This window comes from Periplaneta americana, chromosome 5 (genome assembly GCF_040183065.1).
Source record: "Periplaneta americana isolate PAMFEO1 chromosome 5, P.americana_PAMFEO1_priV1, whole genome shotgun sequence".
NCBI classification, from domain to species: Eukaryota; Metazoa; Arthropoda; class Insecta; order Blattodea; family Blattidae; genus Periplaneta; species Periplaneta americana.
In genome coordinates this window covers 56174644-56202527 of record NC_091121.1, presented here as the reverse complement: position 1 = coordinate 56202527, position 27884 = coordinate 56174644, and the positions used below count along the sequence as shown (strand labels likewise).

Sequence of the window (27884 nt, the reverse complement as noted above, 5' to 3'; positions counted from 1 at the left end):
AAAGGTACTTCTTTGGCAAGCCGCCGCTCTAACACACTGACCTCACGCAGTAGGCGCTGGACGTCACAACGAGATGGTAAGCACATCTTATGCCAATTAGAGTACAAAAGTAAATAAAAAGTTAACAGCTGTGCTGTGTATATGTGCTATGTGTATGCGAACTGAAAGGACGAATTTCTATTCAAGGAAGACAGTTTTCTCTCCGCATTTCCTTCAACATTGATTTTTGGGACGGAAAACAATCTCTTAACGATTTAGTTGGTATATAAATATGGCATAAAGTGGAGGGCGATCGGAGTGTAGTGCATCCATCCCCATACTTGGATTCCAACAAATTCTACAGTGAACAACATAGACACCTATAACTCGCCATCTCGTGTGAAACTCTGTGACATAGTTGACTACCTACTTTATATACAGTACTACCAACAAAAAATTTAGTCGAGTTACTAAGCACTAAGGTTAGTTTGAATATGTTATTGATAGCACAATAGAGATTTCACAATAATTTTGTAAGAAAATAAGGAAGCCGACCATATGGTATGTCTTCTTCTTCTTCTTCTTCTTCTTATTATTATTATTATTATTATTATTATTATTATTATTATTATTATTATTATTATTATTATTATCGGAGACATAGCTATTACGTACAACTGTTTATTCACAAGAAATCCAGTTTCGTTTTCATTGTTGTACTAAAAAAAGATTATATATAATTTCTGTTATGATTATTATATTATTATTATTATTATTATTATTATTATTATTATTATTATTATTATTATTATTATTATTATTATCGGAGATATAGCTGTTCACGTACAACTGTTTATTCACAAGAAATCCAGTTTCCCTTTCATTGTTGTACTAAAAAAAGACTATATAATTTCTGCTATGATTATTATTAATATTACTATTATTATTATTATTATTATTACTATCGGAGACATATCTATTCACGTACAACTGTTTATTCACAAGGAATCCAGTTTCGCTTTCATTGTTGTACTAAAAAAGACTGTATATAATTTCTGTTATGATTATTATTATTGTATTATTATTATTACTATTATTATTATTATTATTATTATTATTATTATTATTATTGTATATCAGTCCAGCATTTATTTTGGAGCTTAGGAGTAATCGAGAACCTACATAAATTTAAAAAGGTGTTAGACAAGGTTGCCCAATGTCAACCACTCTTTTTAATTTATACATTGATGACATGATTACATTATGGAAACAACAAACAGTAGGAGAATTTAATCTGGGATCAAGAATAGTAAAGACTACGGTCTTCGCAGACGACCAGATACTGATAGCGAAAAGTGAAGAGGAACTTCAAAGGATGACGCACAAATTAAATTTAATAGCAAAAGCATATAGGACGGAAATTTCAATTGAAAAAACTAAAGTTATGGCATTTAAAGGTACTCATTCTGTCCGGTCCAAAATAATTATAGAAAATAAAAGCATAGAACGAGTGTCAATATTTAATTTCCTAGGATGCGAAATAACATTTGGGCCTGAAATACACATTAATAAAAAACTAAATAAATTTAATTACATAACGGGAACCAAGAAGAGAACACAAAAAAATAAAACTAGAAAAGACTCAATAATAAAACTGTATAAAGTAATGGCCATCCCCACTGTAACTTATGGATCTGAAACATGGACATAGACTGCAGAAAATAAAAGAAGAATACGGACAGCTGAAATGAAATTTCTCAGACCTATAGCAGGATACACAAGACTGGATAAAAAAAAACCAAACAATGAAATACGACAAGAGTTAAAAATAGAAGAATTAAATAAAACAATAACAGAATATAGAACCAATTGGAAACAACACTTGGAAAGAATGTCAGTAAACAGGATACCCCAAGCATCATACAACTACAGACCCCAAGGATATAGAAATCCAGGACGACCAAAGAAGAGATGGACACAACAAGATTTTGGAGCCGGAACAGGCTAAAATGGTCTAAAACCGTGAAGGAGAAGAAGAAGAAGAAGAAGAAGAAGAAGAAAGAAGAAAGAAGAAGAAGAATTATTGGCAAGTTTCCTCTTTGAAATTTTAAAAATTAAATGTCAATGTCATTCACGATCAGTCGAAATGTAAACAAATATTTACAGTATACTACTGTCATTCTTAGAAACATGGTAGGCCTACAATATCTTACAAATTAAAAATAAAATTGAAGAAATAATTAAACTTCACTGGACATTTTTTTCAGTACACCGATATGTGCTCTCTATATAATTTTGGCAGTTTATATAGTTTACGCCTTGTATATAAGCATAGAGAATATCCCGTAAATATTGTTATTATTTGTGAATTTTCTTTGAGTATTCTAATAACTTTCTTTAGTTCACCATGTATAGTGCACGTGTCTCTGTTTCGTATCCGTGTCAAAACAGGAACTGAATAACATTATTTTTTTAATATACTGTAATCCCCTCATGGATTGCAATAAACTCTTCCAATTAGGCTATGTAAACATGTGGAGTCTTCTGTATAGGAATGGACCCGTTCACATTGTTCAGTTTATCGCATACGATGTAAACATATCCATGACGACCGAAATCGAATGACGTCAGTGTAATTTCCGCCTTTCACATTTTTATTAATGCGTGTCGAATAGAAACGTTATACGCCAAAATCAAAGTACAGTAAATCTTGTTAATATGACGTAGAGACGTCAAAATACTTAAAATTCGATGGATTTATAAGAAATACACTACAGTAGCGTGCAAATTAATCCGAACACGACATATTTTTACATTTTCTGTCATTGTTGGCCTCACAGCTGCTCATACCGCTTTAATTGACATCTGTAGTAAGTGTAATTCCATTGTTGAAGGTCTGTCGTTATTATTTTTTTATAATATGTGACATTTTGCCTGTCGTTTTGTACTTATAAGCATTTCAGTTGTGTTGAAGACAATACTGCAATCCTGTGTACATTCTGTCGTCTTCACAAATGGATACAACTCCACGAAAACGGTCTAAAATTATAACATTAGCAGAGCATTCTTCTATGACACAGAGGCAAATTGCTGCAGAATGTCACATCGGTTTGGCTACTGTTAATTCGATCATAAAACGCTACAGGGAGACTGGATCCATCATACCCCAGAAAAAAGGAAACTGTGGCCGGAAAAGGAAGACTTCACCTGCAGATGATCGTTTAATTGTCAGGAAAAGTAAATTAAATCCTAGACTAACTGCTGTCGACTTAACCCGCGAGTTAATGGCTACCACTGGGGCGAATATTCACGTCACAACAGTGCGGCGTAGGCTTTTGGAAGCTGGACGAAGGGCTCGTAAGCCTATTAAGAAGCAACTGCTAACCCCTGTTATGTGCAAAAAACGCTTAATGTGGGCAAAATTACATCAACACTGGACAGTGAATGACTGGAAGAATGTACTTTTTTCCGATGAGTCTCATTTCGAGGTCCACGGCCACCGTGTTTCTTACGTACGGAAAGGATCCGAAAAAGTAACAGCAGCTCATCTCCAACAAGCACCCAAATACCCCCCTAAAGTAATGTTTTGGGGTTGTTTTACACATGAAGGGCCTGGAGCATTAATACCTATCAAGGGAATGATGAATTCTGACAAATATATTCACCAGAATCGTACCCCAGCTGCAAAAATCATTTCCGGATGGCAGAGGTGTATTCCAACAAGACCTGGCACCATGCCATACGTCTCGAAAAACTACAGAATTCATCAACAAGAAGAATATTCAGGTACTTCCCTGGCCAGGCAACTCACCCGACATCAACCCCATTGAGAACTTGTGGTCAATTTGCAAAAGAAGAATGCAAAAAATGGATTGTTCTACAAAGGAGAAGATGATTTCTGCCCTCATTGGTGTATGGTTTCGCGATGAAGAAATGAAGAATATTTGTGGAAAATTAGTGGAATCCATGCCAAATCGTCTCAGAGCTGTTATTAGGAACAAGGGAGCCCACATAGATTACTGAGGTATGTCTTAGATCCTTTTTTTTTTATCCCGTTTGAGTGTTTTTGCATAAGTAATTACGTTGTTCGGATTAATTTGCACGCTACTGTATATTCACATAATAACGTGAGAGTATGTTTAATAAACTTGAAATTAATATTTGTTATAGATGATTTATCAGGTACAGTAGCCAAAAACATAAAATACTTAAATGTATGAATTTCCAGATGCGGCTATATGTTATGTTTCGGACGAGTACATGGGGAAGGCAAGCATTGCTGAGTGACGGATTGTTTAAGGCAGGCATCATAACTTTTGGCTCTCGCTGGTGTGCCTTATTGTGTTTACAGTACTTCTAAAGCGGTGTAAGCGAAAGGACATGGTAGATGACATGTCCTTTCGTTTTCCCTTCGTCATTATGCTCAGGGCTGTACTAGGCTATAATTTACATATTTGTACAAGATTTTGCAACGGTAATAGCATACAGCGTATTCCGAATCTCACCGGTCCGGTGGACAACAATGACGTCACGCTGCAACGAAATAGGAACAAAACTGCTGGAAGGTTCGATGGATATCATGGCGGCTGTACAAGTTGTTGTCTGTGCTACGCTAATAAGATTTTGCGAAATTTCCGTACTGTAATCTCGTTCAAAGAAAAGAGAGCATAAACAATTTATTTCTTGAACCTATAGTAATAACTGGTCCGTTGAAATGTTCGCTCATAAGTCATTAACACATTGTTATTATGTTGTGCTCATTGCAAACAATAAAGCAGAACCAAAGCAGAACGCACCGCCATGACACAACAGTGCACAATGTCATTCGTCTGCTAATTTCCGCCCTAAGAAAGAACCCACCACCTCTGCAAGCTGATGGAACCGGTGCGATACCTATGGACCATCAGTGACGTAATCGTTGAAATTCGGAACACCGTGATGCCATCAGATTGCTCAGCGCTGAAATTCGGAATACGCACAATCTAGTATATACAGTCACAAAACTTGAGTTTATGAGGGTACTGGAAACAATAGACTGTGCAGGCACTATTTCGCATTGTCTGTAATGAGGCGATAGTAGCGACCCTAGTGGTTAGCAACTATCTATGGATGCATATTTACTACGTACTGAGCTTCGTGACTCTATATACTAGACTGTGGTTATAGTATAGATCGTTTCTTTTCTTGCAGATGCAGGCGGCTGCAGCGCTATCCATTATCTTCGCAGTTTTCTGCATCAGTTCCGCCACGTGTTCTAGAATCTTGGCAATCTTTCCATACGTAGGGAAGAGCCATCATGATGTGTACACGCCATATCTGCAACAACTCGCTGCACGAGGGCACGAAATCGTAGTTGTCAGCCATTTTCCTCAAGACTCACCATTTCAGAATCTAACAGACATCAGTATTAAAGGCTCTGTCAATATGCCACCAGTTCAAGTCATAAGCTTTCAGATGTTGGAGTCTGTTGGACCCATACAGGACATCATGATACTCAGAGAAATAGGTCAACTTCACTGCGAATCCATTCTACCACTTCCACAAGTTCAGCAACTAAGAAATCAGACGTTCGACCTGATAATTACAGAACTTTTCATCACTGATTGTTTCTTGGGGCTCGTCCATGGTTTCAACGCTCCGTTCATCTATTTCAGTTCAAGCGTTCTGCTACCTTGGGCTAACGAAAGGATTGGAAATCCAGACAGTCCGTCGTACATACCCAACTTATTCTTGCCGTACAGTGACAGGATGAACTTCGTGGAGCGATTAGCCAACTCTGTCAACACGCTGTTCATCACCTGGCTTCTGTACCCCCTGTTATACAACCGTTCAGGACGATCCATAGCTGAGAAGCATCTTCAGGCGTCTCTTCCTCCACTGAACGATATCGCTAAAAGAGGAAGTCTCATTCTTGTAAACAGCCATTTTACAATCAACAGACCCAGACCTCTGGTACCGGCTGTTATTGAAGTTGGGGGCATCCACATTACTAAACCTGCGAAGAATTTGCCGAAGGTATTCCCTAAGATTGTGAAGGTTTTCTATTTAGAAACAGCCAATAATGTGGCTTATGCCAATTGTTAAGCAGAATCACCAGAGTTTTTACTAAACGTCACTACTACCATCACTACCAAATTAATATCATTACACTACTATCATCAGCATTTCTACCATTATCACCACTGCTACCATAATCACTATTACTACCACCACTAACATTAGTATCACTGTCATCTTTAATAACCTCACCATTACTAACAGCACGTATATTAACACCAGCACCAATACTACCACCATAATACTACCATCCTAATAATAATAATAATAATAATAATAATAATAATAATAATAATAATAATAATAATAATAATAATAATAATAAATCTTTATTAGGCCTACCAGTTATTTCTGTTTTTTTATTGGTTCGTTTGTTCGTTCCTCCATTTATTTATTTATTTACTTATTTATTTATTTATTTATTTATTTATTTATTTATTTATTTATTTATTTATTTATTTATTTATTTATTTATTTACACATTCTGGTACAGTTAAGCCCATCAGGTGTGCGTCTTTCGGATAATAGTTATACAAACATTATTTAATTTATGTGTCTCTTTTGAATAATAGTTATATAAATATTATTTTAATTATATGTGCCTTTTGAATGATAGTTACGTATATAAATATTATTTAATTTATTAGTGTCTTTCGAATAATAGTTATATTTATTTATTTACCAGAGCTTCCTCAAATTAGAGGCTGCCATTAGACAAAGTATACAAAATAAAAAAAGAAGAAATGGGGTAAGCATTGGTAATTTCGTGATAATTTGATGAAAATTAATTTAAAATGCAAATCTATAAATATATCCTTATTCCGATTTTTTTCATCTAAAAGACGATACTTTTCTGTACAAATCTGGAGACATAAAAGATTGAACACATTCTTGAACAAGTGCCAAAAACCACTTTTACAACTTAAGCTAAAAGGTTGGTTATTTCGTGATAACCTTCGTAATTTCGTCATATTACATTGATAATTTCGTGAGAGGTAGAAGAATTGTGGAAAAATTCATTAAAGTCAAATGAAATTCTCATTTATTGTTACAAGACTTCAAACATAGTATTTCCGTCTAATATTCATAGCAAGAAAAACTATAAATACATATCAACACATAATAAGAATGAAATCAAAGTAAAAATTGAAATTGAAAAGGCATCTTCTTTGCCCTGAAAGGGTGAACACTTTTATTACGGACTTTGCTATAGCCTATATTACTAGGGTAACTCCAAAAGTAATGCGTAACATTTGTTTAAAAATTATATTTTTATCCTACAGCTTTGTTATTTTCACAGAATGTAGATACATCCCTTAGGAACAAAATGTCACTTTTCCACATAATTCCCGTCCCTTTCAACTGCCTTACGCAACCTAGGAACGATGGCCTACAGACCAGCACGGTAAAAGTTTGGACCAACACGTCTGAGCCACTCTTTAGCAGCGTGCACAAGGGAGTCATTTTCTAACCTCGTTCCGTGAAGGGATCCTTCAGTTTACCAAAGAGATGGTAATCGCACGGTGCCAGTTCAGGTCTGTAAAGCGGGTGTTTCAGTGTTGTCTATCCGAATTTTCTGATCCGGTCTGTGGTCTTGTGACTGACATATGGCTATGCGTTGTCGTGCAATAGCAGAACATCCTGCTTCTCCTGATGTCGTCGAACACGACTCAGTCGAGCTTGAAATTTCTTGAGAGTTGCCACATACGCGTCAGAATTAATGGTGGTTCTGTGTGGCATGATATCCATAAGCAAGAGTCCTTCTGATTCGAAAAACACAGTAGGCATAACTTTTCCTGCCGAAGGTGCACTTTTGAATTTCTATTTCTTTGGTGAATTTGCATGATGCCACTCCATTGTCTGCCTCTGTCTCCGGTCCAAAATGGTGGAGCCATGTTTCATCTTCTGTCACAATTCTTCCAAGTAAGTCATCTAGCACTTATCATTGGCACTTAGCGTGATAACAAATCAAACAGAAGCTACACTGAATCCATTGCATCCCCCTTTTCTTTATTGTTATCACAACTTATCTTCAGTTTTCTAAAATTCGTATTGTAATACAATTTTTTAAATAGTATAAAATGTAACGCTTAAGGGGAGGTGGTACACCATGGCAGGTTAAAATATAATGTGTATATGTCCTGATCCATTTACAAAAATGTCAATCAATACAGAAACCATAAATATACAAGTGTACCAAATTTCATCGCCTTAGGATTGGTAGTTTTAGAGAAAATCCAGAATAAAGATAGCAAATTTAACATTGCGGAGATAGGGTGTACCACCTCCCCTTAATGCTCAACAAAATTTCGCCTCAAACAGCTAAGATTTTCATGAGTAAAGCTAAGCCTATATGGCGACTACAGTTGTATCTAAAATTCCAAAAACATTTCCTAAAATTTCATTAAGATACATTAAATCATTGTACCAAATATCATATGCTTACCTTTAGTAATAAGCCTGTAATGTAATTACAAACATCCACAAAATTTTTACGCCTGAGAAGTCGACGCAAACTTGCTCTCTCCAAACATAAAACTCACTGAAGCAGCTACAATAGTCACACAAAGCGTAGCTGCATGTTTCTGGAAACCGGTCACCATATGCAATCCCTTGGAGGATATTTGAATCTCGTAACACCATTGGTTAGTTCACGAAAGAGCAAAGAAGAAGTATCACGAAATAATCACTGTCACGAAATTACCAATGCTTACCCTAGATAATGAAAGATTACAGAGTAAGTAAAATGACAAACAATGGCAGTTAACAGAATAAGGAAAGTTAAAAACAAGTAAAGAAGCATTGAAAGCTAATAAGAAAAAGAAAAATGATAATGGTGCATCATTTTTTTTCAGTACACTGAATTAGAGGTCAGTTTCTGTCAGATGCGTTTCCAATTCACTGTGGGCTAAAGCAAGGAGATGCACTATCACCTTTACTTTTTAACTTTGCTCTAGAGTATGCCATTAGAAAAGTCCAGGATAACAGAGAGGGTTTGGAATTGAACGGGTTACATCAGCTTCTTTTCTATGCGGATGACGTGAATATGTTAGGAGAAAATCCACAAACGTTTAGGGAAAATACGGGAATTTTACTTGAAGCAAGTAAAGAAATAGGTTTGGAAGTAAATCCCGAAAAGACGAAGTATATGATTATGTCTCGTGACCAGAATATTATACGAAAGGCAAATATAAAAATTTTAAATGTATCTTTTGAAGAGGAGGAAAAATTCAAAAACCTGGGAGCAACAGTAACAAATATAATGATACTCGGGAGGAAATTAAACACAGAATAAATATGGGAAATACCTGTTATTATTCGGTTGAGAAGCATTCATCACCCAGTCTGTTGTCAAAAAATCTGAAAGTTAGAATTTATAAAACAGTTATATTACCGGTTGTTCTTTATGGTTGTGAAACTTGGACTCTCACTTTGAGAGAGAAACAAAAGTTAAGGGTGTTTGAGAATAAGGTGCTTAAAAATATTTGGGCTAAGAGGGTTGAAGTTACAGGAGAATGGAGAAAGTTACACAACGCAGAACTGCACGCATTGTATTCTTCACCTGACATAATTAGGAACATTAAATCCAGACGTTTGAGATAGGCAGGGCATGTAGCACGTATGGGCGAATCCAGAACCGCATATAGAGTGTTAGTTGGGAGGCCGGAGGGAAAAAGACCTTTGGGGAGGCCGAGACGTAGATGGGAAGATAATATTAAAATGGATTTGAGGGAGGTGGGATATGACGGTAGAGACTGGATTAATCTTGCTCAGGATAGGGACCAATGGCGGACTTATGTGAGGGTGGCAATGAACCTCCGGGTTCCTTAACAGCCAGTAAGTACAATGAATTAAGAGTCCATATAGGTGGTTCAGTAAGAGTTTTACTGACTCTCTAATTGTGAGGAGGGCCAGTTCATTTAGAAAAGATTTGTACAATCCTAGGGTCTTACAGAATTGAGAAGAGAAGTTAGGTATCGTTCCTCTCGCTCCAAACATCAATCCCGTGACACAGATATCGTGAAGTTGGTATTTATCTTTATAATACGGGATGATTGGGACCAGTAGCGGCCGGTGATCAAAATCCTCGGTGAGGCCAGATGCAACCAGTTTAAGTGCCTCCGATAGGAAATGTTTGTTTATGATATTAATTATTATTGTTATTATATTATTAATATCATTATTACTGTATTATTATTATTACTATTATTAGTCTATTCTTATTACTATCAATGAAAAATAATAATGTCACTCACCAAATAAGCTGTTATGCTGTGAGTTTCAGTGATTGTTTCAGTGTGATGAAGCATCCCATATTATGTGTTGAAATTCCCCTTTCTTTCTTTTCTTTTTATTTTTTTCCTTTGACAGCAACAAACAAGGCCAAGAGAAGTTTATTTTGCATCACATTACCACATAACCATTTATGTTGTCCATACCAGGATGCAATAGAAACTCGCGTTTTAAGATTATGTGTCAAAAATTATCAGCGATGTCGTAGGTATCTCACTAGTCTCTCTATTTAAAACGTCCTTTCTTTTAGTATTATTTCTTCTCGAAAAAGGACACTCTAACAATGAATTAACTGCACCAGCATTATTTCTCTCATTTGTTTCTGTTTATATTTTCCCGAAATACATAACCTTAGCCTCCAAGTAACTAGAAGCCTACTCACTAGTAACATACCTTATGTAAACAGTGTCGGCGCTGCGATGCAAAATTTCTCCGCTTGAAGCGCCACAAGCAAACCTCATTTCATGAAGATCTCTTATGGTTGCAGAGTAGAAGATGACACGTTTGCGAATTATTCTTCTTTACCACTACGAGTCCATCTGATTCTTGACGTCGAGAATTATAGTTCATGTCATAATCTTTATTTTACAATGATAATAAAGCTGTTTTGTTCATATTAATATATTATCTGTCTTACTAATAAACCGTGTATAGTTTTTATACGATACTTATACAGAGTTGAGACAGAAAACGTTACTAATAAACCGTGAATAAGCTATGGACGTATAAACAGGCTGTAACTATACAATGGGAATTTCTTTGCAATAGTTATATACACGAAACCCCTAGTTTAAGCGTTGTATATAGCGAAAAAATGGCCGCCCCTCTAATAGCTGTTCGTATCGACTGTCATTTTATGATGATGGATGTCTTGTAACCACAGAAGATCAAACCAAAGATCATAGAATTATTAGAATAATATTGCTGTAGCTTGTACTCTTTGACCAAAATGTAGTGTGGTAATCGATTAGAGCCAGTTGTACTATCGATATTTAACACGCCACACTAGAGCGCTCTACCGGATGCAATAGAGAACCTCAGATATTCTATTATCTTTCGTAACGAAGTAATGACGAAACTATGACGTAGCTGTGTAACAGTTATACTGTTATACACGAGGTATGTAGTGATTATTAGTAAGGAATTTTCAGAAGACTTATAAACGAGCTACTTATTGTATAAGTATAAGACAGTTAAACGTCTGTATATAGAGTTTTTATTAGTAAGACCGTATAAATATTGTAATGAAGAGACGAAGTGCGCGGGTTGTCCACTGAGCCTAATTAATAGGAATTGTCTTAACACTTTTCCTGGAGAACTTCTTCTCTGAATTTTCCTTTCTTTTCGCAACATAGTCCCTGCGAAACTGGTCCGTCAAATTGTTGGTGAAATTAGTTATATATGGTCGCAGGAATTTTTGCAATATTAATTTGCTCAATATCTCTGAATGAACATCTTTACCACACTGCAAAACCGGAGTACGACTCATATAAGGCAATAACATATCTGACAGTGTACGTAATAATCTTGGTTGACCAATCATTGATTTCAGAGCTTCATCAACTACACGTTCCAGTCTTGTTAGGAGCATTACGAATATGGGTTTCGGATATCGTAAACCACCCCTATCTTTACCTTTTATTAGGGCCATTATTGGAGAAGGAGATTGTGCAAAACTGACTCTGTTCACACAGTCGTCGCATTGTATATTTTCTTCGACGACACGTACCAAATATCCTCCGATATAGGCAGCAGCAGTTGTCATTGAAACAGAAGGCAATTCTGTTGGTTCTTCTTCCATATAGCCTATTTCAATTGTGCAAGCATTTGTGAATTTAACACTGGAACACAGACATCCTGGATTTCCTCGTTTACTGACTTCCGTGTGGATGACATCCAACTACTACAGGCGGAATCAGGTCTTACATTTCCAGATAATGATGAACTAACACGGCCAGTTACTAAAATTTTGTGGAGCGCCTCAGTAACACTTGCTGCGTTTGTTTGATCGTTACTGCCTGCAAGTTGCCTGAACAGACTTTCTATTTCGTCAGAAGAAAATTTCCGTGTTAGTACAAAATGGAAACCATTCTGCAGAATGCACTCAATAGCAGATTTGGTTGTGAGACAAGCTGCTCCAAATGTTTCACTGCTAATGAACTCGGCCTTTCTAGTTATTGACTTCTCCCACCATTCCAAATGCGGTATGAAGTCATTTTCCAACCAGAAGAGTCTTGCGTCATCAACCGAAAAAAAATGCATTGCATCATCCTTCCTTTTGTGTACAAACTGGTGAGTGTTTTTCACATTTAAAATGGTAAACCATTTGTTTACCATTTTCAGGAACTCGATCGTTCCTTCTGCATTTTTAAATTCGGAAATTCCGAATTCAGGTCCATGCTCCTTCAAAAATTCAAGAGCAGATATTATATCTGTAGAGAATATATTTACTGCCTGCCCACGTGCATTTTCTCGAAATTAGTAGGATACACATGCTTGTGTGTAAGGACAGGTTTCCCACAATTACTCAACTCTCTTTTTACGTCCAATAAAGCATTTCTCAGATTCTTCAGGATATGACATTGGTCATATGACAGAAAAACGTGACGAGAACTGTCCAGTGGGTGTGGCACTACAGGTTGGGGGGCGTTATCACCTGACAGAATCCGGAACAGCTTTACATTTGTGGCATGGTTGTCTGCTACAATCCGTAAAACAACAAGCGATGCATTTTCAACTTTTTCAATTACTTTAATTGTCAGTTGCAGCTCCTCTGCTTTCACGTCTTTTGTGAAGAAATAAGCAACCGGTATCTTGAAATGGGAAGCTAAGCCAACAAACACAAAACACAACAATTTTGTTGCAATCACTTTTCCCAAGCCAAGGTTATTTTCAAGCCCATTCATTGAAACCAGTCCCAGAACTTCATCTGCCGCTTTACAATAAATTGAGCGTGGTTGTATAGCCATTTCGTCTAATATAATGGAGCCACATATATTTATTCCTTCCGAACATTTTGCTTCCGCGTGTAGCCTCTTTTCAATTAGACTAGACACCATTACACCAGTAGTACTACCAACATACCTCTTTAAAGTAGATTTTGATGGCAAGGTTAATATGCGTGCATTTCTTACAAATTTATATCCTGCCAGTGACTTGCATTGCCACAAAATACAATATCTTATAGTTGCGTCGCTCCAGTGAGGTTTAATATGGGAGAAGACTCTCAGCTGCTCCAATAAAAACATCCTTAATATCTTCTTCTTCACTTGCACTTTCAATTTTATTGATGTTATAGTGAGCAACCTTTTCTTCTAATTCTTTAACTCTGTCTTTGAGCTTCTTCTGCTCTTTTTGCAGTTCAGATATCTTTTGTTTCGCACGTTGACGAAACTTTTGCAGCATTTGCAGTTTCCTATTTTGCAACGAAATAATGCGTCCATTTATCTTTAACTTTGTTTGAACTCCAATGTCATTTTTAAGCTCATGTGAAGTATGGCTATATTGGCAGGATTCGTTATTCATATTTCCATGATCTTCATCAAGATTATCATGATTATTAGATTTTAAACATTTTGTTTCAGTTCTTACGATTACTCTTCTCGGTTCATTCAATTTAATTCTTTTACTTGGAGGGTAATCTTGAAAAACACTAGGAAGTGCATTGGGCTTCAATTTCTTTATCTTCAGACCAGTTTTATAGTCCGTGGTAAGAAAATGATTACTGCATACCACAGAATGATCATTAGGCTGCCATAATTTATCCTTCGTTTCACCTACATAAGAAATAAAATGAAAACTATTTAGGTAGGAACTGAATATAAACATTTAAAATATTTATTTCAGAAACGTACATGCCTTGTCTGCTTATTGTTTTAATCCATAGTTATGTAGTGGAATCTTGACTAGGGAATTCATGAAAACTAACGCCAGGAGCTTTATTTCGGGAGCCCTGTTTACGAAATGGCGCGCAGCAATATACCATTTTTCACAATACACTACTAAACGCACAAGGAACTACAGCATATTACCCGCTTTCGTCATGGACACATGCAATATCTATATATAACATAATACTGTAGCAGAAGCCGGCACAAACTGCGCGAGATAGTCACTGTATGTGAGGTTGTCTTGCAGCACCTCTATCGGTTGCTTTTAGGACGAGCGAGCCGACAAGTGTTTACTGCTAGTGAGAGGGCTTTAAATCTCTTTGGAGGCTAAGACATAACAACAATGACCCAGATTCACTACAGTACTACGAAGTACAATAGTAGAACACCCTCGCTTATGTCATAAACTGAGACATAAGGGGAGAGAATCTCGAGTGGGACTCTGCCTGCCAAAGAGCTGGAATTTTGTTATTTATGGCTATTCCCACCCCACTCTACCCTTGAGGCCGGCCCATGGATGGGAGGAGTGAAACCTGACCAGGCCAGCCGAATTGTGCCTCAGCTACAACGTTTTAAGCGTAAACTCAAAGCCCGCGAAAGGACATGAAATGCATTAAGCCAAACCCGGCACGAACGATTCTGGCCTCAGGAACAAATTTTACTGCAAAACAGGTCTATATACATCACAAGCCAGACCCGGCACGAGCGATCCCGGCCTCAGGAATAAATTTTACTGCAAAACAGGTCTATATACATCAAAGTTTTCAAATGCTTCTACAGCGATATATGCTTCATTCAAATAACTAATACATCATCATCTTCACTTCATGGTTTAGGCTTAGTGCCTGTTCCGTCTTCACATTTTATTCAGTTCCACCTCTTCCTAGGACGTCCGACATCTCTTTTGCCTTTAGGTTGGTACTGTTGTATCAGTGCTGGAATTCTTTCATTACCCATTCGAGACAGGTGTTCTTTCCACTTTCCTTTATAATCTTCAACTTTATCGTTTATGTTGTATATATTTAATTCTTTACGGATATCTTCATTTCTTATCAGATCCCTTCTTGTACATCCCTTTACTCTGCGAAGAAACCTCATCTCTGCAGCCTGTAATTTACTTTTATCTCGTTCTTTAATTATCCAAGATTCGCTTCCATATGTCAACACAGGTACTGCCATAGTTTTATAGAACTTTAGTTTTGTTTCTTTTCTAGTTTTATTTTTTAGTGTTCTATTTATTGTTCCGCATATCCACTGAAATTTGCTTATTTTGTTGTCAATATCTCTATCTACATCATAAGTTATATTACAACCTAAATAATCAAAATGAGATACTTGTTCTATGCGCTTATTATCAACTATTATTTTTGTACGAATTGGAAATTTACCACTGTGGGCCATTACTTTAGTTTTATGAGTTGATATGCTCAAATTATAGTCTTCTTTTCCTAGTAGGTGTAGTTTGTGAATGGCATATTGCAATTTTTCTTCACTGTCTTGTATTAATGTTACATCATCGGCAAACATTAGAATATTTAAAAATGTATCTTTACTAATCTTTATACCTGGATTCACCTCCATTTTCCATTTTTTAATTAAGTCATCTAGATATATGTTGAAGAGACTAGGTGATAGGCTACAACCTTGTCTGAGTCCTTGATTTATTCTTATTTCTTCTGTTTTCGAAGTTCCTGTATTTATTATTATCTTTGTATCTGTGTAGAGGCATTTTATTATTTCTATCAAATGTGGAGGGTAACCTTTATTATACATTATTTTCCATAATATGGATCGTTCTACACAATCAAAAGCTTTATCGAAGTCAACGAAAGCTATGTGCGTTTCTAGATTGACTTCTCGTCGTTTCTCTAAAATTCTCTTTATACTAAAAATATTGTCACTGCATGAGCGCCCTTTTCTAAAACCCATCTGCTCTTCTTCTAGATTCACTTCAGATATCATTTTTAGGCGATTATTAATTATTTTAGTATATATTTTATAAGTAGTATTTAAAAGGCTTATTCCTCTGTAGTTTTTACAATTATTTTTTCTCCTTTTTTAAAAAGTGAAATTACTTCTGCTACTTTCCAAGTCTTGGGAATTGTGTAACTTCTCCAGCATTCATTCAGTAAAAGTAGTAGTCTCAAATGTAGGATTAAACCTCCATATTTCAATAATTCAGTGTTTATGCCATCGGGTCCACAAACCTTTCTATTTTTCATATTGCCTAGTGCTGTTTTCAGTTCTTCTAATGTAATTGGATCGACCGAAGTATCATAGCTAGGTGTATTTTCTTCTATTTCCATTCCTGATTTTTCGTTGCACCACAATGATCTATAATGTCGCTTCCACTGCTCTTTGTCTATTACATTTATATTTGCTGTATCTCTTTCTGATTGATTGAGATGCTTCATAATTTTATAAGACATAGTTTGTCGACCATGTACATCGTTTTCAACCTGTGTTATAAATTGATCCCAAGATTCTTTATGTGCATTTGTTATTAATTTTTTGGCATGGTTTCGTTTTTGCTTGTACTGTTCTTTAGATTCTTCAGTTTGCATTTGTAGAAATTGTATGTATGCTTTTCTTTTTTCATTCACTGCTTGTTCTATGGTTTCATTCCAAATTCTTACACCTGCCTTTTTCCTTATTTTCTTCTTCTTCCCAATTGCCTCATAGGCTGCTTTTTCTATACACATTTTTATATTTTCCCATTCTTCTTCTATATTATTGCTTGTAATGGTTTGTATTAAATGTTCTTGTATTCTTCTCTGATAAAGGTTTCTAATAGACTCTTGTTGTAGTAAATATACTTTGTATACATCTTGTGATGATTTTTGTACCTTCTGTTTAAATTTTTTCCACCTTGCCATCAATATAATGGTTCCGATGACTAAATAATGATCAGAATAGATATCACTTCCCCTATGGACTTGTACATCTTGAACTTGATTTTTTATTTTCTCGTTTGCTATAATGTAGCCTATGAGTGATTTATTTCCCCTTTCGCAACGTGTATATTTATGTATTTCTTTTTTCTTGAAGAATGTGTTCATTATTTTCAACTTATTGTATGTTGAAAACTGCCTCAATTCTTCACCATTGTAATTTATGTGTTGCTCTCCATATGTTCCAACTACTCCTGGTATTGGTAAATTACCTACTCTTGCATTTATATCGCCACATATTAAAATATTATCTGATTTATTGATTTTGTTGAGCACCTCTTGCAGTTCGTCATAAAAAATTTTTGTATCATCCTTTCTTCCCTCTTGGGGGGCGTAAACCCCAACAATTGTTAAATATCCTCTATCAATTTTAAATTTGCATGTTATTATTCTCTCGTTTATAAAACAGTAACTTATAATTTTATTTTTCCATTTGTTATTCACTAAGATAGCTACGCCACATTGGGCATGTACGCACTGAGGAACGCCACTGTAAATCATCGTATAGTCTTTTAATTCTTTAGTGCCTTTTAATTTCTTTTTAGTTTCTGTAATTATTGCTATTTCTATATGTTTTCTTTTCAATTCATTATTAAGTCCTTCTTCCTTATTACTGAGGCCTCTGACATTCCAGGTACCAATTTTAAATCTATCCTTTATCCCAAATCGTTTATCCTTAACATGCCTTTGTCGTTGTCCAGTATATCCATCCGGCTGATTAATGTGAAGATTACGAGTAATTTGAATTCCCCAAGTAGAGCTACCAACACTACGTTGAGTATTCTGGTGGAGGGGCTGCCTCCTTAGAACCTCCAGAAATGTTCGCATGTGTTTTAACCCCACATGCAGGGTTGCCTCTTTTATCGAGGTCTTTCTCCATGTTACCCCGGAGAGGGCCTCCACATTTTCCCCCTGGAGGATGGGTGCTCCATCCGCTCCCCAGACCAAGATGGTCGACAATGTCTTCCACGCCGCCCTGGAGACCGTTGAAGTCTTCGCACGTATCCCTGTGCAGGGGGACTCAATATACCCTGAGACACTGGGTCCTCGACAGAACTTAGCCACCAAAAGGTGCCCACCCCCGCGCCGTGGACGCGTCTGTCGAGAACTGTCCAAGTATGTACAGTTATGACAAAATGCCTGCCCTGTACATCATGGACCGGGTTAGTAGCCTTGTATGGTACCAAGGCTAGAGGCTAATACATTATATAAAAACACAAAATTTGATTTCAGTTAAGCCAAGTGACTGAGGCCCAGCCTCACTTGCCTCAGTCAATCAGCCGCCACTGGTTGGGACATAGATTGCTCGTTTCTCCTCGTGTACGTCTTCAGACTGTCCTTTATACCTGCATATGTTTCAAACTTGATGATGGGGTCAATGATCATATCCTGAGACAGGGATTCACTAATGGCGATTATGTCAATGTGTCTGTTACTGCCATTGTCGGCAGTTCCGTGGACTTCTTCATATTGATTAATTTATGTGCGTCTTTTGAATAATAGATACATATACATAATTTAATTTATATATATCTTTTGAATAATAGTTATATAAATATTGTTCAATTAATTTATGTGGTTTTTGAATAAAAGTTACATAAATATTATTTAATTTATGTGTGTCTTTTGAATAACAGTTACATAAATATTATTTAATTTATGTATATCTTTTAAACAATAGTGATAAAAATATTACTTTATTTATGTGTGTCTTTTGAAAAATAGTTCAAGAAAATAGATTAGACTATGTATACCTAAACGATGATATCATTGACAATATTGGGGAAAAAAACTGAGTTGTTTTGTAATAATGCGTAAAATATATGAGAAAATGTATCATTTTCATGACACGGCTGTCTGAATTATTGAAAAAACTTGTACTTGTCTACTTGTTCCAAAGAAAGAAAAACACCAATTTACTGTATTTCAGGTTTCAGATTCTCACTGTGCTGTTTAAAAAATCAGCACGATTCACATGTTTACCTCTAAGAAATATCTAAATATTGAAAATACAGAAATGGGAATAAAGGAAAAATGACGGCGTGTAACGTTTATTTATACTGAAATTAGAGTAATTTAATTAGAATAAATAAATACAATTTGTTGTACGACTTAAGTGAGTCTAACGAAATGAATGAAATAAGCAATGAATAAAAATCAACTATCCATTGATGATGATGATGATGGTGGTGATAATGATAATAATAATAATAATAATAATAATAATAATAATAATAATAACAACAATAATAATACGTCATCAGTGTGGTTTCAGGCGTAATAGATCGACTATTGATCAGATTTTTTGTATTCGCCAGATATTGGAGAAAAAATGGAAGTATAAGGGTACGGTACATCAGCTATTCATAGATTTAAAAAGGCGTATGACTCGGTTAAGAGAGAAGTTTTATATGATATTCTTATTGAATTTGGTATTCCCAAGACACTAGTTCGATTAATTAAAATGTGTCTTAGTGAAACTTACAGCAGAGTCCGTATAGGCCAGGTTTTATCTGATGCTTTTCCAATTCACTGCGGACTAAAGCAGGGAGATGCACTATCACCTTTACTTTTTAACTTCGCTCTAGAATATGCCATTAGGAAAGTTCAGGATAACAGAGAGGGTTTGGAATTGAACGGGTTAGATCAGCTTCTTGTCTATGCGGATGACGTGAATATGTTAGGAGAAAATCCTCAAACGATTAGGGAAAAGGCGGAAATTCTACCTGAAGCAAGTAAAGAGATAGGGTTGGAAGTAAATCCCGAAAAGACTAAGTTATATGATTATGTCTCGTGACCAGAATATTGTACGAAATGGAAATATAGAAGTTGGAGATTTATCCTTCTAAGAGGTGGAAAAATTCAAATATCTTGGAGCAACAGTAACAAATATAAATGACACTCGGGAGGAAATTAAACGCAGAATAAATATGGGAAATGCTTGTTATTATTCGGTTGAAAAGCTTTTGTCATCTAGTCTGCTGTCAAAAAATCTAAAAGTTAGAATTTATAAAACAGTTATATTACCGGTTGTTCTGTATGGCTGTGAAACTTGGACTCTCACTTTGAGAGAGGAATAGAGACTACGGGTGTTTGAGAATAAGATTCTTAGGAAAATATTTGGGGCTAAGAGGGATGAAGTTACAGGAGAATGGAGAAAGTTACACAACGCAGAGCTACACGCATTATATCCTTCACCTGACATAATTAGGAACATTAAATCCAGACGTTTGAGATGGACTGGGCATGTAGCACATATGGGCGAATCCAGAAATGCATATAAAGTGTTAGTTGGGAGGCCAGGGGGGAAAAGACCTTTAGGGAGGCCGAAACGTAGATGGGAAGATAATATTAAAATGTATTTGAGGGAGGTGGGATATGATGATAGAGACTGGATTAATTTTGCTCAGGATAGGGACCAATGGCGGGCTTATGTGAGGGCGGCAATGAACCTCCGGGTTCCTTAAAAGCCAGTAAATAGTAAGTAATAATAATATTACGTTGGTGCATAAGTTCGTAGCGTTTTTGTTTCGCGTATTGGTACTCCGGTTGCTATCGGTTTATTTATCGATTGTCATTTTTGTATTCGAAGTTCAATTGTTTTGCTTCAGTTTACATATTGAAATTTTCATTTTTGCAGATAGTGAGTGGAGCCGCGGACACTAGAAAATGGAGTGTCAAGTAGAGAAACTGGAACATTTCCGACATATTCTTCTTTCTGAGTTCAACATAGGGGCAAAATCAACGGCGGCGTCAGAAACATTTGCGCCGTGTATGGGGACAATGCTATCGGAGAGAGCACGGCAATAAAATGGTTTTCACGTTTTAAGGGAGGTTGTTTTGAAATTAGTGACACTCCACGTTCGGGAAGACCTTCGGGGTTTGATGAAGACCGTTTAAACACATTAATCCACAATGACCCACGTCAATGTAGGCCTACCCGAGAACTGGCAAATGTGATGAACTATGACCATTCCACCATAGTGCGACATTTCATTCAATGGGCAAGGTTAAAAAATCAGGTGTAAGGGTACAGCATGCTCCAACCAAAACCACAAAAATCAGGGGGTAGCCATATGTGCAACTTTGCTTGCTCGTCATTGATTGGCTCGTGAACAACATCGAACACTCCTACCTAATATCGTTACTGGTGACGAGAAATGTGTCTTTATGCTAACATAAGGAAAAGAAAGGAATGGTTGAGCCCGAAAAAAAAGCAACTCCCCGTACAAAGGCCAGCACGCATCCACAAAAGATAATGTTATGCGTCTGGTGGAACTGTGAGGGTGTGCTGTACTACGAATTGCTTCCCCGAGATGTAACCATCACTGCCGACATTTATTGCAACTAACTGAGACGTCTTGCACACACAATCCAAGAAAAACGACCAACAAGACTGCGTGAAGTGATGCTACTCCACGATAAAGCCCGTCCGTACTCTGCTACCCTGACACAAAACACTATCCAAGAGTTGGGTTGGGAAGTTATCAGCCACCTGATCTTGCGCCCTCAGATTTTCATCTTTTCCGCTCTCTACCGAACAACCTTCAGCTGAACTGGTACTTTTTTTTCCAAAAAGATTCTGAATACTCACTTCCTGGACAACACACAAAAAAGCGTTCTGTGTGATGTCAAGAAATAAAATACCCCACTTCATTTATAAATGTTACTGTTTAAGTTACTGTTATTAATACTATTCACAATCTCAAACAAAACTGTTATTTGTATATTATAAATGCTTCTACTATTATTTTACCATTTATCAAATTCGGTATTTTGAAGTGATGAATTTTTAAATATAGCCTATTAGTGGCTCATAATTAAATTCTAAGTATACTAAATTTGACTTTAAATACATATATTATTTACTTGTAAAATAGCCAGCAAATGGTGTTTTAAAATATATAGATCTTATTTTTCAATTTTGCAATTTATCTTCCACAGAATAACGCTTCACAGCTGCTTAGAACTATATTTTATAAAGGTTCACGTTTAGCTTCCGTATTTTAGAGTTAGAACTTTTATTTAATTTTCTCTTCAAATTCGTATGGGTGATATTTTACTCCTGGTTACAGCACCTCCCTCATACACCCCTGACCTGTTACAGGAACTCGATGATTTTCTGAGTGGCGCAGAGCACGGGGTGATCTACTTCAGCATGGGCTCCATGATCCGCGCCGAGACGCTGCCGGCAGACAAGCGCGACGCCTTCCTGCAGGCCTTCGCCGAGCTGCCCCAGCGCGTGCTGTGGAAGTGGGAGAATGACTCGCTGCCTGGTCGGCCCCACAACGTCAAGACTGCCAAGTGGCTGCCCCAGTTTGACGTGCTTAGTCAGTTTCACAATTCAATCTCATGTTTATTTCTTTGTTCTATTATTTTCTTCGTTCTATATCTTCCAAGCGACCTTTTTACTTCTTAGCAGCTCTTTTAAGTTTTTTATCAACGTTCTCTTCCTTATTCTTTTAATTTAATGTTTTCTACATTTCTCTGGTTATTTCATTACGTCCCTTTATTAATATTACATATTATAAATTTGTATTCTTTTTTAATTTTCTGCTCTCTTTTCTCCTTCGTTCCTTTCTTCATATATCCTTTAATCCCTTTCTTCTTTCCATTCGTAATGTCTCTCGTCTTTACTTCTTTCCCTGTTTTTCTTCTATATTTCTTTCTTTCTTCCATAATTAATTATCTCCTCTCTGTTCTTCCTTTCTTCTTTCTTCACCCACCCTATTTATCGCCTACTTCTTACTTTCCTTCAATTTTTTCTTCGATTTCTTAATTGTTTTCTTCCTATGTTTACTTATTCCTTCCTTCCTCATTAATTTAATTTCTATCTTCCTCTATTCATTTATTCACCTAATAATTTATTTATTCGTCCTCAGATTCTTAATTTGTCTTTTTTAAGTCTATTCTTTAAATTAATAAGTATTTATGATCCTTGGTGTTGGATAATTTTTAAGCTTTGTTCTGTTTTGTCAGTCTTTCTCTCACGTTGCAGACCACCCCAAGGTAAGGATTTTCCTGGCGCATGGAGGGCTGCTCGGGACTATAGAGGCCGTGCACGTGGGGGTCCCCATGGTGGGTATTCCCATGTATGGGGATCAGTACACCAATATGAAGATGATCGAAGCGGCAGGGATGGGAGTGGTGTTGCACTACTCCGACATAACTAAGGATAATGTGCTGAAGTCCCTCAAGACCGTACTGGACAATCCTAGGTATGGAGACACGTCTTGAAGTTCATTTTATTTCAAAATAGGCCTGTACTGCAGAAAATGTTTTGATGAGACCAAGGAGAAAAAATACAGCATGGTCTATGGATTAGCATGCGTTCCAGTGAATGTGAAATATACGTGGGAATTTTTCCGTAGACAGTTACATAATCGGTTCCTTCAGTAAAACACTGTTCTGAGCCCCTAATACAGGGGTTGTCAACCTATGATACGCGTACCATTGGTAATACGCGAGCCACTTCTGGGTTGTAATTAAAATTAGAAGATAAAAACATAAATTACCATAATATTTAAAATATATAGCTGTTGTGTTCCTCTGAGATTCTGGCTGATATGTACATCTGTTATCAGACAGTACATCTCACTTGGCGATACGTATCAGAGGAAGAACAATGTTTGTATGCATCTGAAGTCTGACTAGTGCAGGGATGCAAAACTGTGCTTCAATTGTGGCACAAGTCAGAAGCCGAAACACATAACTTACCCCTTCCCTCCACACGTCATTGGATATGGTAGGGAGAGAGGAAATATGTATTCAGTGTGCTTGCGGACGTCACAGATAGGTAATTCAAGGCCTCGGGATTGTGGATGGGGAACAAACTCTTTCCCCATGCTTCCACCCTCTTTTCTCCAGTTCTGCAAGCATGTTAGTGTAATATGTAGCTAGTCGGCGATGTATGCAATAGAGGGGGGAAAGGAACTGGCCACCCTATCCCATTATCTTCTGGCCTAGTTGTCTCATAAGTGGTGCGGTTCATACTTGAAGAGTCCACTGCAAGAATGATGGTTGTCATTTGGAATACATTTTGCAGGAGAAGCAATTGAAAGTTTGAAATGCTTAGCGCTCAAAGCTTAACTGTAATTTTCCGATCATTACTGGACAATGACTTATCAGTGTTAATGCCATATAACTCTCTATGTACATTCTATATGTCTTAAGCTATGCATTGACAGTCTTGGTTCATTTTCGACAAGACAGTTACATCCATCATTCTTGCAGTGGACTCTTCACTTGTCTTCGGACAGTTGACTAAACAACAAAACATGAATGTTTTCTATATATTTTATGGAATACTCCATTGAATAAATTCAAAAAGTTGTTGTTTAATCATCTCTCCGAATACAGATCTGAACCTCATAAGCGATACCAAGAAGATACTATTTATGAGGCAACTAGGCCAGGAGATAATGGAGTAGGGTGGCCAGTTTCTTTCCCTATCCAGTGGATACATCACATATTACACTAGTCAGACTTCAGATGCATAAAAACAATTGTTATTTCTCTGACATATATCGTCAAGTGAGATGTACTGCCTGATAATAGATGTATATACAGCCAGAACCTCAATCAGAGGATGATTCAAAGAGAACTGTTTCTTAATTGAACACGTCTAAATAAGCACTCAGTTATTGGTATTCAAGCATACAAATGTTTATTATGACACTGAAAGCGAAGCATATCGTTTTCCCAAAATAAAATTGTTTAGCGGTACAGCAAATTTCCTGGAGGTATACCATTAAGAAGAGTTGAGAACCGTGTCCCCGACACCGAAAAATGGCTTTAAGCATGTCATCTATTTTATTTACAGTAAACTGGGGTTACTTTGAACACAGAGGAAACTTTGACCATTTTTTTTTTCAGAAAATCATATTTGAGTTTCTACATGCTGCACTTGTTATAGATGAAGGTAACTTTGGTATGAGAATGATTTTATGATAATTTACCTCCATCTATAACAAATGCAGCATGTAGAAACCTAAATATGATTTTCTGAAAAAATGGTCAAAGTTTCCTCTGTGTTGAAAGTAACCCCAGTTTACGGTATGTCCATCTACCTATACATCCATCAATCCATTATCTAACATCCAGCCATCAAATCTAAATTTTCAGGAACACCAAAGTAATTCTTGATTGAATTTCATGTTGATCATTTTTGCAATTACAGTTACATGGAAAACGCCAAGAGGACTTCAAGAATATTCCGGGACAGACCCATGTCTCCGATGGACGCAGCCATCTACTGGACAGAGTACGTTATCAGGCACCGTGGAGCCCCTCACCTGAGAACGGCGGGGGCAGACCTCCCCCTGTACCAGTACCTGCTACTGGACGTGATAGCGGTGCTCCTAGCAGGAGTGCTGGCGGTTGTGTTCATCATCTACTTCATACTCAAGAAACTCGTTGCATTTGTGAGCGGAAGTGCTGCAAATACATCGAAGATCAAGAAACAACAATAACAGTTTGTTATTCAACTTTTTAAAATGACGAATTCTTGACTTCTCGTCATCATTCACCTTATGAAGCCAGTTATGTAAACCAATTTACCGACAGAGTCGTTGTCGAGGATGCGCTATTGAAGACTTGTCACGGGCTTGCCCAACATAAATTATAAATCGACAATACACCGAGTATCGAACCAAGGTTCACAGGTTTATAGCACTCTAATCCTAAACTGCCGTGGCAGATTTGTTATTTAATGTCATTGGATCGATGGATGGTGGAATCTAAATGTTTGTGCTGTGTGTAGTGTGAGAATATAATGAAGATGTGTCTTGCAGTACTGAAAACTTACAGCAGGTATGAGTTAATGATCTTAGTTAAACTCATCGGGGACCAATTTACATTATCTTCCTACATAAATCAATTTCTTTAATTATGGTGTTGTAGAATAAAACCTCTGTTACTCATTTTGCAAGTTTATTTTAAAGGAAATACAGTGCTAATTTTGATCAGGAGATTACGCCCCTTTCTTGTAACCATGAACGGATAAGTCACAGCCGTATTCTGGAATAATAAGTGGGGGAAATATGGCGGTTGGTGTAAGGAAGCGAATGTAGCTATAGCTTGTGAATGAGCAATATTTGCGGCCTTCAAATAATAATCATGCCCTAATATACAATTGATAGCATAGAGAAATAAAGTAAAATAAAATCTTCTTGGACATCGTAATGTTAAAATGATTATCAACTGACATAAGGAAATATAGAATAACTACTTTCCCGTAAAGGAAGTGCGCAAACTAGGTTCAATAAAATGATACAATAAAATTAATTCTTGTAAGAATACCAAACAATAAATTATACATATAATCACCTCTGATTGAGGTTCTGACTGATATGTACATCTATTATCAGGCAGTACCCTATATCTCACTTGACGATATGTGTCAGAGGAAGAGCAATAATTGTTTATCTAGGCTTACATCTGAAATCTGTTTAGTATAATAACAAGTCAGCGATATATGCAATGGAGGGGGGAAAGGAACTGGCCATCCTACCCTATTCACTTATGAGATTCAGACCTGTCTTCGGACAGTTGACTAAACAACAACAGTAACAAATATAGTACAATAGGCCTACATATTTGAAATAAATTAATAATGAAACTACGGTACTACTTTTGTCAAGTGAAAATCGATTTAAGTAACAAAATTTAGAATTCGTAAATGAAATCACAACGAAAAGGAACTGTGCTATTGCATATTGATCCACCAATGTATTCCACTGACTAACAAGGAAAGATAGACATCTGTGTGGTCGACCTCAGAAGACAGTCGACTGGAGACTTCAAGAAGTCGTTATTGCTTGGACAATGGAAGAATTATGGGTAGAGCAAGAACGATACCTATTATACGGAAAACAGTAGCGGCTAGTGACCGAAATCCTCGGTGAGGCCTGTAGTAAGTAGTTTAAGCAGGCTACCTTCCATACAAAATGTTTTTTATTGATGATATATTATTATGATTGACATTATTATTATTATTATTATTATTATTATTATTATTATTATTATTATTATTATTATCACCATCATTAATGAAAAATAATATGTCCATCTTGAAATAAGTTGCTATGCTGTGAGTTGATTTCAATAGGTTTAACTACAGTATTTAATTTTTATAAAGCAATGAATATTATGCTCAACTGAAGAAGCATGTGTTAAAATTCCCCTGGAAATATTTTTCAGATCGCTGAAGTTTCAGTAGACACACTGTTCTCTCTTTTTTTTTTTTTGTTTTGTTTGTTTATGTTTTGTTTTTTGACAGCAACAAGCACGACCAACAGAAAAGTTTATTTCGCACCACATTACCGAAGACCCATTTATGTTGCACCAGGATGCATAGAAAGCTAGCGTTTTAAGATTATCTTTCTGAAAAAATGTCAGTAATGCGTAGGTCTATCTTAATTTAAAATTAACGATACTCTAACAATGAATTTATTACAATTATCATCATTTCTCACATTTCTTTCGATTTCTATTTTCCCGAAGCACATAACAACAATGGACCACATCAAGATTAGCCACTGTTATTCTCATCCCAACCAATACTTGAGACTGGCATTGACAAAAGACTGGGTTCTGAATGGGAGAAGTGAAGGCTGATGGGTGGGGAACACCTGCTAGGCCACGAGGCCACAAGAAATGTGCCTCGGTTTCAGCTTTCCGAGTGCAACCTTAAAACCCGTGGAAACATACGAAA

General features: G+C 36.5%; 1 protein-coding gene across 2 annotated transcripts; it reads left to right on the top strand.

Annotated features, from left to right (window-relative positions):
* Positions 1-26139, top strand: LOC138699628 (UDP-glycosyltransferase UGT5-like). Of its 2 annotated transcripts, none has more exons than XM_069825648.1 (5): positions 1-76; positions 5170-5994; positions 22278-22500; positions 23169-23388; positions 25350-26139. In XM_069825648.1, the coding sequence occupies exons 1-5, from the start codon at positions 74-76 to the stop codon at positions 25639-25641; spliced, it is 1563 nt and encodes a 520-aa protein (XP_069681749.1). In that variant the 5' UTR covers positions 1-73; the 3' UTR covers positions 25642-26139. The 2 variants fall into 2 exon arrangements, with proteins under 2 accessions (XP_069681749.1, XP_069681750.1); XM_069825649.1 differs by lacking the exon at positions 1-76 and adding an exon at positions 83-461.
* Positions 26140-27884: the final 1745 nt, after the last annotated feature.

What these genes read in the sequence shown, in the direction of transcription:
- LOC138699628 (XM_069825648.1), top strand. An exon ending in CTGCGAAGAATTTGCCGAAG is followed by an intron (nt 5,995 to 22,277) that starts GTATTCCCTAAG and finishes GACCTGTTACAG; the next exon opens with GAACTCGATGATTTTCTGAG. An exon ending in GCCCCAGTTTGACGTGCTTA is followed by an intron (nt 22,501 to 23,168) that starts GTCAGTTTCACA and finishes CTCACGTTGCAG; the next exon opens with ACCACCCCAAGGTAAGGATT.